The 18,918-nt window shown below is 48.1% G+C and overlaps 1 protein-coding gene across 1 annotated transcript in view; it reads left to right on the forward strand.

The window, feature by feature from the left end:
- Nucleotides 1–686: 686 nt before the first annotated feature.
- FAM3B (FAM3 metabolism regulating signaling molecule B) overlaps nt 687–18,918 on the forward strand; it is a 57,039-nt gene continuing 38,807 nt past the window's right edge. The window contains exons 1-2 of the mRNA XM_043474465.1: nt 687–828; nt 10,152–10,295. Of these exons, the coding sequence (XP_043330400.1) occupies nt 810–828; nt 10,152–10,295 (163 nt within the window). The 5' untranslated portion in view covers nt 687–809. The remainder of the gene's footprint in view (nt 829–10,151; nt 10,296–18,918) is intronic.

Genomic DNA, 18,918 nt, shown 5'->3' on the forward strand with positions numbered 1-18,918 from the left:
TCTGGAGCTCTTTTTTCCACAAAAGTGACCAACTGCCCTTGGAGCTTTAACTTGCCCTTGGGAGTCTGAGTCCACTGTGACTTTCAAAAGCCCCTACAACCTGATGGATGTCTGGAGTGCAAGCCATCTGTGGGGGAGACGCAGCCCTTTCTCTTTGGAGGTGGCGCGTCTTCTGGGAAGCTCACTTCCAACATCTGTTGGCCTCCCACTCGAGCATGCCTGGCCTCCTGGAAACTCAAGGACCTGCAGCCCTGCCACTCTGACCATGGGGCCTGGGACATTGTTCTGTTTTCCACGATCAACTCCCAGAGTCAAGGAGGAAGCAAGAGGCAGGAGGCTGGATTGTGCAAACAGCAGTGGGCAGAAACTTCTGGAGGAAGCGAAGAGCCTTAGAACAGTGGCCCCCGTGACCTGGACTTGGAACCTGGATTCTGGTGGAACGTCTTAAAGACTCAGAATATGGCAATCTTGGCAGTCTCTTGACCTTGAGAGACAATTGGGATCTGGAGCCGCCAACCATAAAGGGAGGGCGTCCTTCCTTCAGAGCAAAACCCTCTGGTTCTCTCTGATCCCCTAGTCAGCCTGGGCTGCTGACCCAGAGCTCCGGGGCGCAGCCAGCGCACCTGCCGCGCTCACCTGCCCCGCCCGCACCCGCCTGGCACACCAGCACACGCGTCTGCCCGCCCTCCTCGCCGCCGGCCTGCCCCCCAGGGCGTGTCGCCCAGTGGTCAGTCCAGCCCTCGCGAGGCTCCCTCTGTCGCCCGGAGCTGCGGCCAAGGGTCAGGAGGGCCCGGAGCCGCACCTGGAAGATGCGCCCCGTGGCTGCTGGTGAGTGCAATCCCCCACCGGAGGGAGACGGGAAGAGGGGCCCGGCTCGGGAGAGTCGCCCCCTCGCCCTTCCTGGGACCCGCGCGCGGAGCCAGAGGTGGGGGCGGCACGGGGAGGGTCTTCTCTTCGGGGATCAGGAATGCGCGAAGCGAATCCAGCCGCGGCGCGAGTGGGCTGGGGTTTCGTCCGCCCTCCCGCCTGTCCCCACCGCCCTAGTGGCGTGCAGGGCGGAGAAAAGGGGGGAACCAGTGACTGTGACGCTTTGCCTGGAGAGCAGCGGGTGGCTGAGCGCAGCTAGAGCGGAACCCAGTGAGCCCTTAGGCGGGAGGTGCTCAAGGCCCCCGCGCTCCTGGGCCGGGAGGGGGCTGCCCGAGCCGGTCAGAGCCGGTCAGAGGTCCTTGTGAACTGCACTTGGGGTCCCTCGGGCCGAAGCCAGGGATCCTAGCCACAGGTCCACCCGACGAGCCCAGGGAATTATGAAGAGTGCAGAAACTGAGTGTTTTAAGTCACCGGTCTGCGGGTGGCTGGGAAGTGGGGTCTCATTAACTAGGAATGCCCCATTGTCCCTTTTATGACAGTTCCAGTAGCTTTTTATAAGACGCCCTACTCCCCACTCCTCTCCTCCAAACTACTTGAGCCTGCAGAATGTTTGGGGGAAAAAAAGTAAGAAAGACACTATTTCATCTCCCAGCACTCGTTTTCCCAACAGTGGCCTCTGTGTGCCTCGCCCTCCCGCCTGCCTGTGAATTCAGGCACCCTGGGGTCCATGTGAACCTCTGGCCCCTGCCACACATTCCCTTTCTAGTCAATTTTGCTGTTTCTTCCGTAATTGGAGGAAATATGGATTCCTCCCAGAGTGTGGCAGCATAGTGGGAAGAAATGAAAAGATCAAAAATGGAGCGTTCTCCTGGCCTCTCTAGAGGTCAGCCCTCCATCCCTGGGTGGCAGGCGACCTCCTTCCTCCCTGAGAGGCGTTCAGGTTGTGTGACCACACAGCAGAAAGTCCTGCTCATTGCTTTTCTGCTCCATGCCCAACATGTAGGAAAGCCCAGTTTTAAGACTTTTGTTGTATTTGTGTAAAATATCCATGCTTTCTACAAAACCATTTTTCTATGAACAGTACTGCTTTGGGTAACTCGCATGGCTTGTAGGATAAATGTGAGGAGATGCACCTCTTTGCTTGGGGGAAAAAATATATCTCTTGGGGCACTGACTTTTATTACAGCCATTTTGGAAGAATTTTTTTTTCATTATTTCTACATTGTACACTTGGGCTTTCCAGGTGGCGATAGTGGTAAAGAATCTGCCTGTCAATGCTAGAGACAAAAGAGGTTCAGGTTCAATCCCTAGGTCGGGAAGATCCCTGGGAAGAGGAAATAGAACCCCACTCTAGCATTCTTGCCAGAAGAATCCCGTGGACAGAGTAGCCTAGTGGGCTACAGTCCATGGGGTCACAAAAAGTGAGACACGACTGAGCATCTGAGCACAACATGTTATTTAGTATATACTTATATGATTTTGCTGCTGACTGGTGGAAAATAATTGAATATTATTAGATTGCTTTTCCCCCCACCTACTACTTTTTCACACGCAGTCCTTGTGATTCATTTGTGAGCTATGTGGTCCTTTCACATCAAGCTTTGAAGTCACACTGAGTTGTCATTTATCTGGGTGTGGCTGCCAGAGAGAATACTCGCAAAAGGTCAGGGCTATGCCACTTTTGATTTTGTGAGCTAAGGATCTGACAATGCGTGGAAGTAGCATTTCCCTAGACACTTCAGTCAAGCCCCAGGTCTGCCCCGAGTAGGCCTCTAGGAAGGACACTCAGACCGAAGGAGAAGGGCAGCTACCTGGAACAGTCATCCTAATTCCTTAAAAGTACGGGTGCTGACATGTGAACTTTGAAAGGTGGGTTACCTTGCAAACCTGCTGAGATGCTCAGGTGTGACACTTCCCAGCCCTACTGCCAAAAAGCCTCATCAACAGGACTGTGACAGTTGTGGCCACTGAGACCAGCAGGGCCTGGAGCCACAAAGCCGCTGAAACCCAAGTCTGGTTCACCCACCCCTCAGCGCCCCCAGCTTCTCAAGGACAAGAAGTGCAGGTGTGGCTGCTCCGGGGGTCCAGGGGGTGTGGGTCCCTGTGGGGAGGCTGCCAGTAACAAGCAGCATCCTCGTCCACTTGACGTGGAAGGAATCCCTCTTGAGTGTGCTCTTGTGGGTTCAGGATTGGATGGGCGGGGGGATCCTGAGACCCTCCTCACCAGTATCCTGCCTTAGTGGGCACTGGCTTTGTCCTCCAGCCTAAGTGGTCAGCGCCAGCCTGAAACACCCGAGCATCTGAGGCGAGGGGCGAGGGGAGGGCATACACACATTCGCTCTAACAGAGGGTCTCTGAGGAGGAAGCTCCAGCTTCCTACCTGTGCCCAGAATGGCCTTTGCTCTAATGCTCATGGGTGACAACTGGTAGAAGCACTCAGGACACGTCTGTGGGCTGATGACAACTTTATTGCCTTATGAGGAAAGGCCAGATCCTGGTCACAGAATCACAGAACTTCCTGGACTCTGTGTACTTCCTGTCTCCTCCTCCACATCTGAAGGTGCTGGACCTCGCCTGCTGGGGTAGACCTCCCCGCCCTGCCCCCTGCACCGGGGCTGATCTTAGCCAAGTCCTTGAGCCTCCACCTTTCCCAAGATGAATCCTCAGCCATGCCCCCCACCGCGGCCCAGGTGCTGGCTCCACCACCCACCCATGCCTCATCTTCTTACCGTAAACTGGTCCCAGTGCGTGCTGCTGGATCTGCCCGCCCTCCCCAGGAGGGTTCTGGCTGCAGATCATGGCTCCTCCCAGTCACTGTGGGAAACCTGGCCTGGGGGTCAGCAGCTACACCCTCCCCCGGAGCACAGACTCTTTATAGCCTTCCTAGGAGCCCCTGGAAAATGTTTAAGTTCCAAGTTCATGATTCCTTATGTGAGGATGTCTGGGCTTTTATTCTCTCTTCATTATCTTCCTCGTCACTGCCACCGGTTTGTCCTGCTTCACGTGGGCACAAAACCATGCCTCCCTTCCAAGCAAAAGGGCATCAGAGAGGTGGCACCCCGCTCCCTTTCAGTCTCCTCCAAACCAAACAGCAACTCTTTGCTCAAAGATCTCACGTGTGACATTGAGAAGATCTGAATAACCTCCACTTTGCCAGTTTTCTTCAAATACAACACTTGTCTGTGAATTGACACGTGGGACACAGTGAACTATTGTTTTCGAACCTGAGACTCTGTTGATGCCAAATCCATGTTTCCAGAAGTCGCATCCCACAGTTCACTCAGGGCGCATGCAGCAGCCTGTCCCCTGTGACCCTCACCCCATCCCTGGTGTGCGGCGCAGACCTGGAGGGGAGACGTGGTGGGCAGCGCCTATGGGCTGACCTGAGGGTGCCTGCGCAGGCCACACCCAGGAGGCCACAGATCTGCGCTGGGGCCTTTGAAGGAACAGATGGCCAGGGTCTGGAGGTGGGAGCCGTGGGGGCAGAGGGACAAACTCATCCCCAGGGTGCAGATGCAGCGGGCAGCTCAGCAGCGGGTCGGCGAGGCTGGAGCTCAGAATAGACAAAGGGGTTTCCGGGACAGCATGCCAGCTCCCCCTGGGCTCTCGCTGTGTTTTCTATGGCTGGTTTCTCCAGCTTGGAGAGGTCGCTGTGGTAGGGGCTGCAGTAACCACTCTGTCTCAGTCATTTCCCAGCCTTCTCTGCATTACATTCTAACCTTCTCAGAAACTGCATGGTTGGAAAAAAGAGGGAATTGATATTGAAATATGCACTTGAAAACATGACTAAATGATCCAGGTGAGGCAGAGGGGTCCTGTTTCACCAGGTGACTACCTAAGCTAACCAGACAACCCCCCCCCCGCCCCCGCCCCAAGCACCTGCAGAACTGACCGGATATAACCCACCCCATGTTAGTCCAGGTCGGTGGGGGAGGGGGATGGGGGGAGGGAATCTCTAGGTATTAGGAATGAAGAAGGAGCTGAGATCCGGGGCTCGACATGGCCAGACTGACAGAGGTTTGCATTTCATCATGGCCAGAGAAAGAGGATACCCAGGGCTGGGCTCTGGAGAGTCGGAAAGGGGCCTGGGGAATACCCACTGGTCTCTGCTCAGGGCTCTGGGTGGGGAGACACCAGCCCTCTGACACAGACTAAGTGTCCAGCCATTCAGTTCACCTCTGACACCCACCACCCACAGAACCCAGGGGCTAAGGGCTGTGCACCCTGCGAGCTGCCCTGTCTTCAGATGCCAGCCACAGGCTTCAGGAGCCACCCACACTTCTGAGCAGCCGGCTACAAAACAGAGGCTTCCCACAACTCCTAGGGCAGGGGCAGTTCTGGAACGATTCACAGAAACACTGCAAGCACTCCTGTATTTGCGATTGCAGTTTTATCCTTTAGGATACAAATCAGGAGGACCAGCCAAATGCAGGGCTTCCCAGGTAGTGCAGTGGTAAAGAATCTGCCTGTCAATGCAAGAGACACAGGTTTGAGCCCTGGGTCGGGAAGATCCCCTGGAGGAGGAAGTGGCAAGCCACTCGGGTATTCGTGCCTGGAGAATCCCATGGACAGAAGAGCCTGGCAGGTTACAGCCCTTGGGGTCACAAAGAGTGGGACACAACTGAGCAGCAGGCATGGCCATCAGCAAAGACCTGGAGGGCCCAGAGCAAAAGTCCCATACCCACACCCCTGGGAATCGGGATACGTCCCCTCCTAGCACATCTGTGTGTTCTCCGCCAGGAAACCCCCCAAGTTTCTGAGTTCCAAGTTTCACTGGGATCTTATTACATCATTGGTACATGACTGAGCTGGCCTCCTTTCTCTCCCCTCTCCTGGGGTTTGAGAGTGGGTCTGAGGTGTGGGCTGGGTCTTTCTGGTATGGCCAGCCACCCTCCCTGGAAACTATCCCAGGACCCACCTCATTAGCATAAATTCTGGTGTGGATGAAAGGGGCCCCGAATGAACCACAGCAGACACTCCAATCAGGAAGTTATCAGAGTTTGAGGAATTCTGTGCCAGGAACTGGGATAAAGATGAGATGTATCCTTTATTATGTGCATGGGTGCAGGCTAAATCACTTCAGTTGTGTCCAACTCTTGGCGACCCTATGGACTGTATCCCACCAGGCTCCTCTGTCCATGGGATTCTCCAGGCAAGAATACTGGAGTGGCTGCCATTTCCTCCTCCAGGGGATCTTCCCAGCCCAGGGATTGAACCCATGTCTCTTATATCTCCGGCATTGGTAGGTGGATTCTTTACCACTAGCACCACCTGGGAAGCCCATTCTTTATTACACTCCAGTGATAAGTCAGCACCCACCATGGGGAGCATCTAGGTTCACTACCAGGGAGAAAGAAGAGCCAGGATGGGGGACCTGGGAAGACAGAAGCCATAGAGATGAAGAGAGGTCTGTGGCGGGGCCCCAGCAGCCTGGCCAGTGGATTCCACCAAAGCCTGGCAGGAGACATGTGGAATTGGGAAGAGGCCCAGACGTTGGAGCCTGTCCTGGGCAAGATGTGGGGCAGGAGCAGACTGGGGAGCTGGGGAGGATCAAGGGTTTCGTCTGGGGCCTTCGAGGCCCTGCGAGGCATCCTGGGTGCTGACAGGTCAGCAAGGGGGCAGTGCCGGGGTCCAGCCCCAGCAGGATCCAGGGGAACCGTCAGGATGAACGGCGTCGGCGAGAGAGAGACATGTAGGACCGGCCTTGATAGGGCCAAGTCTGCTAGGGAGAGAGAGAGAGAGAGAAAGAAAGAGACCAGACCAGGAATATGCAGCAGTGTCTGGCAGTTGCTTTATTTTTCACCATAGCCTTTATACCCTAAGTTGGTACATTTCTAAGGGACAGATAAGCACACAGACTTAGTTTAACATTATATCAGCTTGTCCTTCACGAAACCAGGTGTGCTCTGTATACTTTTTGTTTATGAGAGTCTTTTCCCATAGATTTTTTGTACATTATCTTCTGGCCTTGAGGTTAGCAGAAAACAGAAAAGTGGCAGTCTCATGGTACAGCAAGTTGTAACATAATAGAAATACAATCCTGTTAACATAAAGTCAGTCTTTTTTCAGAAATTCTCAGCTAAATTTATCTAAAAAGTTTAACACACAAAGACTCTGTGGCTCTGGAGAGGCAGCCCCTGTTTAGCACTCCTGGTTAAAACTAACAATTATCTTATTATTTTTACACTAGGGCTAAACTCTTATTTTACTTTATCTTTAACTATATTAACAATAGTTTCCACTGCACAACCTCAGCACATTAACATCAATCAAACATTGATCTAATAACAACTTTTAAAACAATATTTTTTGTATTCTCTAATAGGGCTTCCTCACCCCCCAAAGGGCTCTGTGCCTATTAGGGCCTTTTTTATGGTTAATCTCTATGTATAATATCTTTTGGCTTTCAGGCCTGTTGACAATTTATGGCTTGCACCTGGTACAACTTTAAGCAACTTCAGTAGCCGACCCTGTCTTATTTGTGGTTAATCTATTTTCTTTCTATTAGGTGTCATCTCCAAGGGAACTAGATAGGATTACATTTTTTACAGAACAGAAATGCAAAGGATTTCAAAAACAGCAGATATGGCACAAAACAGGCTCTTAGTGTAAAAGTTAATTACCTGCAAGAAGTTGCCAGCTAATCTCTATCTAAACTATTTTCTATTAGGCACATTTGTGGCTATAATATTTGTGGAGCTTTTCTCACCCCGCGACAGGGCCTATGCTTAATAGTTTCTTTTGTTAGCGTACTATGTTTAGAACAATCATGAGCATTTTGTGCAATGAGAGCACACATTTATCAAACAAGCCAGAATGCCAGCTAAAGGGTTTGAACTGAAGCATTTCCTTCATCCCTGGCCCCTTCATAGGGTACCAGCGTCCAGGAGATTTATTAATTAGGGTTTTAAGTTGGTCTTTATTCAGTGAAAGAGGAGCAGGAGAGCTCTCGGCAGGCAACACAAGAATCCGCAGCAGGGCAAACAAGAACAACAGCAGAAAAAGCGGGGATTATATAGGGTGGGGCAGAGGCCGAGGCCAACCTGGAGGGTCCCTTATCCTAGACGGCCTTCCCTGTCAGGTATTTTCCTCGTGACCTCGTCATGGATGGGGGTCTCGGACGGCCTTGCCTGCCCAGTATTTTCTTAATGACTTCGTCACGGGCGGGACCTCCCATAACGGCTCCCGACAGGGCAGCCTTGTCCAGAGCTCGGAGGACGGTCCGTGTGAGCTCATCTGAGATCCTGCGGAGAGACACAGAAGGGAAAAGCCAGCAGAGGAGGCTAGTCTGCCCAGGACGGGGGAACCTCCCGCCTCCAGGAGGGTGTATGCTGTCCAGGGAGGGTGTGGACGGGGCAGAGCCATCCAAGGGGCCTGGGGCTGGCAGCCTAGAGGCTCTGGAGGCCTCGACCAGCTCAGCTGCCTAGAGCACAGGGGGATGGTGAGACCTGGAGCCACTCCAGGGTACAGTTATTTCCGGATGCTTTGCCTGAGAGGGAACAGAAAGAAGACAGTGAGGAGGTGTGGGGTCCGGTGGGCAGGCTCTTCCCCTGCCTTCCCCTCCCCGCCTCTTGTTTTACCCTCATCCTCCATTCCTTTCTCCCTCTCTTTCTTCCCTCTCTCCCTTCCTCCATCCTTCCATCCATCCATTCGTCCTCTTGTTATTTCTCAGGACTGGACCTAAACACTGATGGGGGACATCCCTGAGTCCCCTTGTGCAGGGTCTTGGGCCATCCCTGGATCTTGGCAGTTTGGGGAATGCTGCACAGTCCTGATCTGTGGACTCTTTATGGAGTAAAATCTAAAAAACTTGTCTGTGGAGGGACAGAGCTATCCCCCAGGCCTCTAGGAACCTAAGAGTGGGTCACTGCCTTGTCCCCAGGAGTTCAGAGGAGGATCCTGGAGTCTGTCAAACAGACAGAGTCTCTCCAGAGATGTCTGTGGAGGCAATCTGAGCGCGGTTTGGAAAAGAATTTCCAGACACAGAGCATTTCAGAAGGGAGTGAGTTTATTACTAAGAGCAAAGAGCAGAGATAATGTGGGCATTAGGAGCTGCTCAGTGGGCCAACAACTCCTGAAAGACCAGGGAGAGTCAACAGTTTTCATGGGTCAATAGCCAATTATTGTAGCCTCAAGACAAAATTACTGCTGGAAGGTTAGCATTAGGTGATTGGTTGGGGTGCTGTAGGGTATTTGGGCTTCCCTGGTAGTTCAGCTGGTAAAGAATCCACCTGTAGCACAGGAGACCCCAGTTCGATTCCTGGATTGGGAAGATCCTCTTGGAGAAGGGATAGGCTACCCACTCCAGTACTCTTGGGCTTTCCTGGTGTCTCAGATGGTAAAGAATCTGCCTGCAGTGCAGGAGATCTGAGTTCCCTCCCTGGGTTGGGAAGATCCCCTGGAGGAGGGCATGGCAACCCACTCCAGTATTCTTGCCTGGAGAATCCCATGGACGGAGGAGCCTGGCAGGATACAGTCAGTGGGGTCGAAAAGAGTCAGACACGACTGAGCGACTGAGCAAAGCACAGGGTGTTTACTGGAGTGGGCATTTTGTCTAACTGGGAGGCAGGAAGCTGGTTAGTAATGATCGGGGGCTTAGGCAATGGTTTAAATGGGGCTCAGTCAGCTTCAGAGTTGACCTTGATTCTGAATTCTGCTTCCACTTCCGTGTGATCGGTGCAAAGCCTCGCACCTGTGGCCTGCAGCAGGACTCAACAACATCCTTCACCAGGAACCGTGGGTGTCCCTCCAGCCTTGTCTGAGGATAATGACAGTCTGGGGACCATTTCCAGTGTCACAAGGGTGACTGCGTGCTCATGGGTGCCAGGTCCCACCCTCAGCACTGGTGACACAGTAAACAAACCAGGGCGCCTCCGCCACCCTCCGGGTTTCTGTCTGCTACCAGGAGCTTCCTAAGTCCCATGGGCTCTGGAGGGAAGGGCCTCTTCTGTCCCAAGGCCAGGTATCAGGGCCACCTGACGAGTCCTTGATGTGAGCCCGTGAGGAAGCTCACCAGCACAGCAGCAGATGGGAACCTCAGCCCGACCTCCTTCACATCCCACTCCTGTTACCTGCTCACGTCACCCGATCCTGTTCCCCTCTGGCTGTGCTTGGAAGCCGATGGGCTCCACTGAGTGCCCCCAGGCCCTTGCCAGCCCACCGTCCTGAGGAATTCCCCACGGGGCATTCTGCCAAGACTCAGGGGTGCCATCAGGAAGGCCTGGATGGGGTCAGGAGAGCAGGTGGGGGCACCCACATGCATCTTGTTGTCTGTCTGTCCACAGGCACCCTGAAGGCAGTGTTCTTCATCTTCGTCTCCCTGTGTGCCTGGTACTCCGGGTACCTGCTGGCAGAGCTCATCCCAGAAGTGCACCTGTCCAGCGCGGTCTACAGCATCCAGAGCATCGGCAAGAAACCCATCCTCAAAGGTGGGTACCACGGTGGGGTCAAGGCAAGGACTTGCAGCCCTGCTGCAGCGGTGAGACTGGGCTGTGGTCTCTACTGCCATTTATGTTGATGAGAAAGAGGAGGAGGAGGAGGAGGAGGAAGAATCCTCTCCCCTAGTTCCCACTCCATTGCCCTGCTCACACCCCATGAGACCCCAAGCAAGCCATGATGTTAGGAAAGCAAGCTTTGTATGCAGGATGCATTAAAAATTCACACTGGAATAGGGGATGAAGTGAAATTACAAAATATCCACTAAAAATTACATTGGAAAATGTGTGGGACCCTGAAGTCATCACCTGTTCCTTTTCCCACAATCTCGTTGTAGTGATGTGAGCAATAAATAGTAAATAGTTAGCTGATATACTTTTAACAGAAATAAATGATACAAAATTAATTGTCACAGGTATAAAGAGCCAGGTGATGATTTTAAAATGTTATAAAAACCATTCCTTTTCAAACTTGTTTACCTTTTATGGCCAGAAAAAAAAAAAGAACTTCTTAGATATTGACTATGACTGAAGTGTTTTTATTTTAAGTAGGATTTTTCACAGTGAATTTGCTTGTAATCAGATGGATTTTATTGCATGTGGATTATGGATGAGGCCAGTGCCCTGGGGGAGACCGTGTGTGTTAAGGGAATGGATCTGCTCTCAAAGGGCTGACTTTCTCATTTTCTCCAATTTTATACAAAATGGGAGTCTGTTCCGGGTGAGGGCTTGCCTCCAAGAGCTGCCTCTGACCTGATCTTTTTATACGGGCTCATTCATGTGGTTTCTGATTCCCACCAGGGGAGCAGGGAGGCCCTGTCATCCTCCCTTGTGACGAAGCACGTTGAGTTATTGGGAACCAAAGGTGGTGCTGAAAGCCAGAAGCTGTGTCCTGGATCCTACTGGCTTGCAGGCTCAGCTCTGGGGGAACTCTTGACTGCTCAGGAGTCTGGTGGACCCAGAGTGTGGAGGTTGTGTCTTGTGATTTGTAGTTTAACACTCACGTGTGTTGACTTAAAAAATATTCACAACCTAAAAGTTGAGAGTTATGTTTTATTCGGAGGGAAATTTTAGGACTTCAGGTCCGGGAGACAGCATCTCAAGGAGCTCTGAGAGAGAAACTCTGAGGAGGCAAGGGGAGGAGCCAGGTTATATAGAAGTTTTGCAACAAAAGGCAGGTAGTCTGAACATCAAAAGATGACCATTATTTAAAGAAAACCAGATATCCCAAGTTAAGGAATTTAGCACTTTTCTATGTATGGGAAGATGCAAGAATCTAGGTTCACTGAAATCATTCCTTTTATATGCGCCTCAGCTCTCCGGCCCAGTATCCTGGTTTGTGTCCTGAGTTCCTCAGAGCTCACCGTAGGAAGTGGCTGCAGCCTGATGGCTGCTAGATGGCAGGTGTTCTTTCCTTCTTGAGTTCCCTCAGGGCTCACTGGCTCTCATAGGAGGGCTGCAACTGCTGATGACTGTGACATCCTTGTTTACTGATATGGCAAGAAATATTCCATTTCTTACATGGATAAAACATTAAAAGGGGACGGCATCCTCCATGGGGTCGGGCTGGCTTGGCGGCCACACTTACTCTGTGCTGTTATCCACGGTGTGGCTGGGGGAATGGATGCTCCCGAGGGATAGGTGCGCCCTGTCCAGGTGCCACCTTCAGAGCCCCTCTGTGCCTGGCAGACAGGCGGGTAGAGGATGCTTTCCTGGCCTCAGGACAAGGTTCAAGGATAGAACACAACTCCTGCAGGCCTCGGGGCCCTGGAATCCTCTGTTACTTTGGGCTCCGCACAGAGTTTGACCTACATTCCTCAGTCCCCGAGGCTACGGGCCACCGTGAGTGACACACCCACTCAGAATCAGCAGAGAAGGAAGATCACATTGAGGTGTGAGGTCAATGTCAGGCACTGAGCAAAACGAACATTGGAAACTGGGGCTCTGAGCACTGAACCCCCATGGCCCAGGCCCCGGAGTGAGACCACCTGCATCCACCACCGTGGGCTGCCACTCCTTCATTGTGGCTTGGCTTTGCCCACTTCATTATCTATTCTCTTAAAATGGCCCATTTCTTGACATAGCTGTGGAGGCCCTTGATCATGGCTCTGGAATTCCATGGAGTTGACCCTTCCCTTTGTAAATCCAGTTCTCCCTAGGTTCACACCATCTGTCAGTGGGTTGGGTGTAGCCTCCCCACCATTCCCGTGTGATTTTGCACGCACAGACAAGTCCTGCTGACTCGGCTCATTTTCTAGAGCCAGTCTCCTCCTGCTCAGGAACCTGGTCAGTGGTTGGAATCTGCCTGGACAGCAGGTCTTCATCCTCTGGCCTCCCTGCCTCCCCCTGCTGCAGCCAAGCACAGCAGGTAGGGATCAAAAGTGGTCAACACACAGTTTGGAAAAAGGAAACTAGAGACAGAACTAAGGTTCTAAAGATGGGACCAGGGGACTCATGACCTCTAGGATCAAGGGCCCTGCTGATCAATTCCACATCACTTTTTTTGAGCTCTTAGTATGCAGAAGTATCCAGTTTTTAGATAACTTAAGGTTCCCATGCCCCCAGTCACGTCCCAGAGTTAATGCTCTTCTCTGTACTTTTATGTTACCTCCTGGTACCAAAGGCATCACACAGCCAGGGGCAGCAATCTTCACAGGAACATCGGAAGAACCATCAGTGTTTCCACAAGCAGCATTCTGAACTTGTGCTGAGCGGGAGTTCCAAGGTCCACATCATGTTCCTCCTTAGCTCAGCAAGGCATGACGACCCCAACTAATGAGCCGGATGGACTTTTTCTTTAGATTATACTTAGTTGCTATATCTCACTTTTATTCTTTTCCCATGGTGTTCTTCTCATGACTTAGCCAGAGTGACAGGCGGCTGACTATTAACTCCTGCATTTCCCCCTTTTTGTTTTTGTAGCAGAAGATATGCCGGTCTCACGACTTCTTTCTTCATTAGTTCTCAGGGGACTTTTCATGTGCCTCTGAAGACTAAACAGAGGATTATAGTGAAACAACAAAGCATGTGTAGTGTTTTAGTGAGACCACCTCTGATACCTCAGGTCCACTCAAGAGGACTCAATGATTTAGGGCCCTCTGCTATTCCTTGAAGTGTATCTGTTCCTGGTAGTAGTCTAAGAGAAGCATGCTGCATGCCAATGATTTTTGCCTGTTTAACATCTAGAGTAAGGTTGTCAGCCATATAGCCCTGCAAGTGTCGTCTAATATTTTCCCAGGAGTGTTCAGATTGGTTATATTCCTGGGGGGGTCACACAGAAAGTAGTAATATTCTCGTCACACTTTAAATGCATTTGTAATTTAAGATTTTGCACTTCTGCCCCTAACAGTAGCACTGCAATATGTAGGTTCCTTTCTACATCCACCAATCTGTTGTTAATCTCCTCATCTATATGAGTTTGGGCTCCCCAAGCGGAACTGGCATTTTTATGCCACTCCTGCACAAAAGTGGTGGTTTGTACCATCTGATGGAGAGTTACTCCCGCCACTGCCACTGTGGTGGTGATGGCAATAATGCCCGTTACGGTGGCAAGAAGGAGCTCAATGAAATACTTGGATCTTTTCAGAATGGTATTTAGTACTGTGAGCAAAGTATGCATGTCAGGGGAGGGTTCCCAAGGCCTACTTTGAGTTACTGGCAGCCAGACTCCTAAACACCTGTGCAACATCACATAGAAATGGTTAAAGTTGAATCAAACAAGTATATAGTTTGCAATCCTGGCAGGTTAGTTTCCTTTCTGTCTTGTTAATAGTTATAGTGCCAATCATAATCACGTATGGATCTCAAACACAAGTTTGAGTGTAAAACGTCCAGTTTGTTGATGTATTGAATGACAGAGTATAAACTGTGGAATGAGAATAATTTCCATCCCAAATTCGATATTTCTTTAGGTTTTTGGCCAACTTCCATATTTATATTTGAGCCTTACCTGATTCGAGCTGTTGCTATGGTGAAGACATGCCCCTGCCATGCCAGATAATGGGATATTCTTAGTGTGTAGTAATAGTAGTATGATTGTACTCACATACCTGCCAATGCAACTTCTTATAAGGATTGCAGGATGAGTTATGGTATAAGCAATTAGACAGTGTATACCCCTTAGGGGACCGGTCCCAGACAATTCCATGGAACCATTAAGTAAGATCACCACCTCAGTCCCGCGGCAGTTATCCCAGTGTATTTGATCTTGTCGGTTGGCCCATATGCATCTGTTCTCACACAGGGCTCTATCTGATTTGGTAGATTATTTTGATTAGTTTCTCGATATCCAAAGCGCAATCCAGAAAGTAGATGCAGTTAAGCCTTAGTGTGTTTCTGTCCAAAGAATTTACAGAAAGCCAAGCCTGGATTGATAGATTAAGACAGCGCTGGTAAGCACCCAGGCAAAGAGGCCAAGTGTCAAAACCCAAAGTACTGTTGAAGGGGGTCTCCTCTTCCTTTTTATGAAGGGCAAACGCTTGTCTTCTGGACCAGGGATCCAGGAGGATTCATTAACATAAACAGGAATAGATCCGCCCAATTAACAGGCCTTAGCAGTGGAGGAATTAGGTACATAGACTCAATAGGTATAATTCTTTGCTTCTGCCAAAGCCAGGGGTAATACTCACTGCGATGGTTATCAGGGCAAACATAGCCATGATCAGGTTGCCTGGAGTCACTGGCTGTTTCTGCTCGGTTTTACTCTGTGAGCTGGAATCCACACAGGTTCTAGACCTTCTCCTGGGGAGATACAAGCAAACCATCTTCCCCATGTAATTAACTTCCCTGGTGACCGAGCATTTATTAGTGGGTCTTGCCACCAAATCACAGGCTTAGCTGTATTTGCGGATGTAGCCTGAAAATGTCGCTCAGCTGCAGTTTCCATAGTTTGTGCTGAAATATTAAAAAAATTGACAGTAAATAAAGCTTTATTCAATATTGTTTATTGTCTTATGGCATCGCCCCCTTTTTTGTTTTTGTATCGTATGTTTCAGTGATTGATTAGCCATCTCCACTATGGCCTGTCCTTGTGCATTATAGGGAATGCTGGTAGAATGTTTTATAGACCAAATTTTAAGAAATTGTTGGAATGCTCTACTGGTATAAACAGGGCTGCTATCAGTTTTTACAGTTTTTGGTAGTTTTATAACAGAAAAACAAGCATATAAATGTCTTTGTACATGTTTTGTAGTTTCACCAGATTGAGTAGTGGTCCATTTAAATTAAGAGAATGTATCAATAGTCACATGTATGTAAGAGAGCTTACCAAAGAGAGATATATGAGTTACATCCATCATAACTATGGGTTTCATATGGAACTATATACTCTCATTATATCAGTGGCTCAGTCACACATTTGATAATGTAAGGGACAACACTCTTTGAAACAGGCAGTATAGAAAACAATATAGTTAGCAGTAATAGTAAAATCATAAGTAAGAACTTTAAGTCAAGAACTTTCATTAGGTATAGCTCAGTAACATCTCCAGGTCATCTGACTTGGTTTGTTAAATGACTGTGGCCTGTTGTTAATTTGCTGGTTGTAGATCCTGGAGCATCTGATCTTCATTCAAAGACTGGTTACTGAGATAATCTTTAGAAACAAACATAGAGTGTCCTTTTGAATAACTTAATTAAACCTCTTAACAGTGTAACATAAGCACAAGGAACTAGGCTACCAGGCTCATCTGTCCATGAATTCTCCAGGCAAGAGTACTAGAGTGGGTAACCATTTCCTTGTCCAGAGGATCTTCCCGACCCAGGGATTGAACCCAGGTCTCCCGCATTGCAGGCAGACCTCTACCATCTGAGCCACCAGGGAAGCCCCCTTAGTAAATACAGATATTAATTAGCAAAACTAGAACTGAAGATTCAGTGAAACGTATTAGATGCCATAGGCCTGACATCAGTCGGGGTGGGGGGGATATTTCTTTTAGAGATCCTCAGTATACTCTGAGATTTTTGTAAATGTCTGGAGATAGTCCTTTTTACCTTGATGAAGCTGTTCACAGCCCAAATACCTCCAATTTCTGGAGGGACGAGGCAAAGAGAAAAGAGAAATGTTTTAATTTTACCCGCAGGTGTAAACCACTAAATTCTTTTAAACCATTAGTGACTTGAGGAGAAGAGCTTTTTTATATCTGAAAACAAAAATTAGAAGCCAGAAATATGTCAGACAAAAAGTCATGAAAATTGTAGTCACATTTAGCAGTCTGTTCAATCTCATGTAACCAATCCCTTTGTTCTGTGGTCCTTGCCTGACGACCAAGGACATCAGTAAAAATGATAGTCTACAAGAAGTTTGTGAAATTTTTTGCCAATGTCTGTATGACCTGTCCAGCAAAGTGGATGTCCCAATCACTGGAGACTGTAGAAAACACATTTTAACCTTTTTTTTTTTTTTCCTATTGTGAGATATCAACCCTGAAGCCAGGAAAGGCTTTAGCTTATGAAATAAAAGTGAGGTTTGTCAGGGACCCAGGAAAAGCCAAGTGGCCATCTTGGACTTCCCATAGCCCTGACTGTTTGGTTTAAAACCATTGTTTATCCTTTTTAAATTTCCTGATGAAGGGTTAATTTTGTAGAAGCAGAATGATCTTTGTGCATGTTTGCCATAGTCTCCATAGATCATTGTGAAATAACACTCATTCATTTTATCAAAGTAACAAAAGATTTTATAAGCAAGTATGAATCACTTAAAGACAAAGAAATTTACATAATCTGTTATCAAAAGCCATATTCCAAGAAAACTTTGTTCTTTTAACAGGAAGAGAAAACCAAATTCCAGATTGGTACCAGCTTATATTCACTGTGAAATAATAGTTTTTTACTTAGTCACAGTACCAATAAGACTTCAAAGGCAGTTTATGTCTTAAGAAAATGTACCATGCACAAAACTCTTCTTTCACTTGCCACAAACCTTTTTTACACTTTTTGTATTCATCACTTTATCTATTTAGTGAATAACCACCTGCAAGTTTAGTCTCACTTTTTAGTAGACTGAAATTTTATTTTTCATACCTTTTTTATTAAAACCATAAATCTCATTTTCCTTAAGAAACCATGAACTGTCTTTTCTATTAGCATTTTGTAGATTGGTGAACATAAATACCAGTTTTAATTTTTTTTTAATAGAGAACATCTCAGGATGGCACTAAACATATTTATTAATAATCCACTGTCTCTTTAGTTTCTCTGTTAGTGTTCAGTAATTAATGTTTCAAAAATCTTAATTTATTTGCAATGACCTAGCGATTTAATAAACTTTTATCATTTAGTTTAGCACAGCCCTAGAAATTTAGGTTACCCCAGTCCTCAGAGATTATTTTAGATAGACATTTCTAAAATATAATTGTTTTTAGTAGAGTTTATCTAAAAGTTTTCATCTCGTATATATTTGTGTGTGTGTGTATTTTTAAAGTTCCTTCACTCAAGTTACTTTCCTTGTCGACATATTTAATTTATATTAAGCCTAAGCACAATAAAAGTATTACACAATGTTGATGACTCAAGACATAATTAGCCTAACAAACAAAACATTAATGTTACTTAATATTGAGTATTTCTCAGTTCATGTGAACCTGAAATTAAATAGAGCTCATTTATAAGTTAACCTCATATTATCCTAAAACAAAGACACACACTGAGATACAGATAAATTTAGACAGACAGACAGACAGAGATCTCACAGTTTTCCTCTTGAAATTTAAAATGTCTCTTTGCCCCTTCATTTTTTTTTCTTGGTTTGAGTTCTACCAATTTGTTCATGGCTGGAGTTCCAGATAGAGTGGGCTGTGTATCCCAAGGACATGATAAGAGTTAACTTCAGGTTTTTTCCCAGGCCCGTTTTTGTTTCTCAGGCAGAATTGGAGCTCCTAAAAAGTATTTTAACAAGCCAACTTTTTCCTAATTGTACATGCAAGAAGAACCGGTTTTGCAATTTCAAAAAAGATTTTATTTTAACCAGTTTTCTCTGGAGTCTAAAGAATATCCTGGCCATTCAGTGTCCAAAATGTCATCTCTCTTTTTTGTAGTCATAGTTTCATAGCTAAAAAATAAACCAAAGAGTGTTCAAATGGGCTCTGATGACAGGGGTGGCCTGACTGATAAGATGTTGTCCCAGCAGGAATTGTCTCTCTGGGGCGGTGAAGCCTTCTCTTAAAGTAAAGAAAGCCTGTCCTTTAACCTCTGTTCTCTCCCAGGCTCTTATGTAGTGTCGCCTCACCTGTTCCATAAGCACTTGATCTTGAGTTCTCCCCCAGTTTCCACTGCCTATCAATTGATCTGAAGAGATGGGGATCTCCCTGGCTTGGTCATGAGCCAACTTAATCAAACGGGAACCGTCAGCTAGTCCCTGCACTGTTCCCAAGGTGAAAGGAGAATTTACTCCATAATTCTGAACAGCTTGCTTACGTTCCTTTAATATTTTGAATCTGCTTGTGTATAGCCTCATACACCCCACTAGGATTATTAGGATCTGTCCCAGGAGCTATCCATTCATATATTGCCAATGGAAATGCCATAGCCATAACCTCCAAATCAACCCTCGAGGGGCGACAGAACTGCTGTCTGTCCTAAGGAAGGAAAAGCTTGAGCTGCTCCAGCAGTTAAGACGAGA

This window comes from Cervus canadensis, chromosome 7 (genome assembly GCF_019320065.1).
Source record: "Cervus canadensis isolate Bull #8, Minnesota chromosome 7, ASM1932006v1, whole genome shotgun sequence".
Classification (NCBI taxonomy): domain Eukaryota; kingdom Metazoa; phylum Chordata; class Mammalia; order Artiodactyla; family Cervidae; genus Cervus; species Cervus canadensis.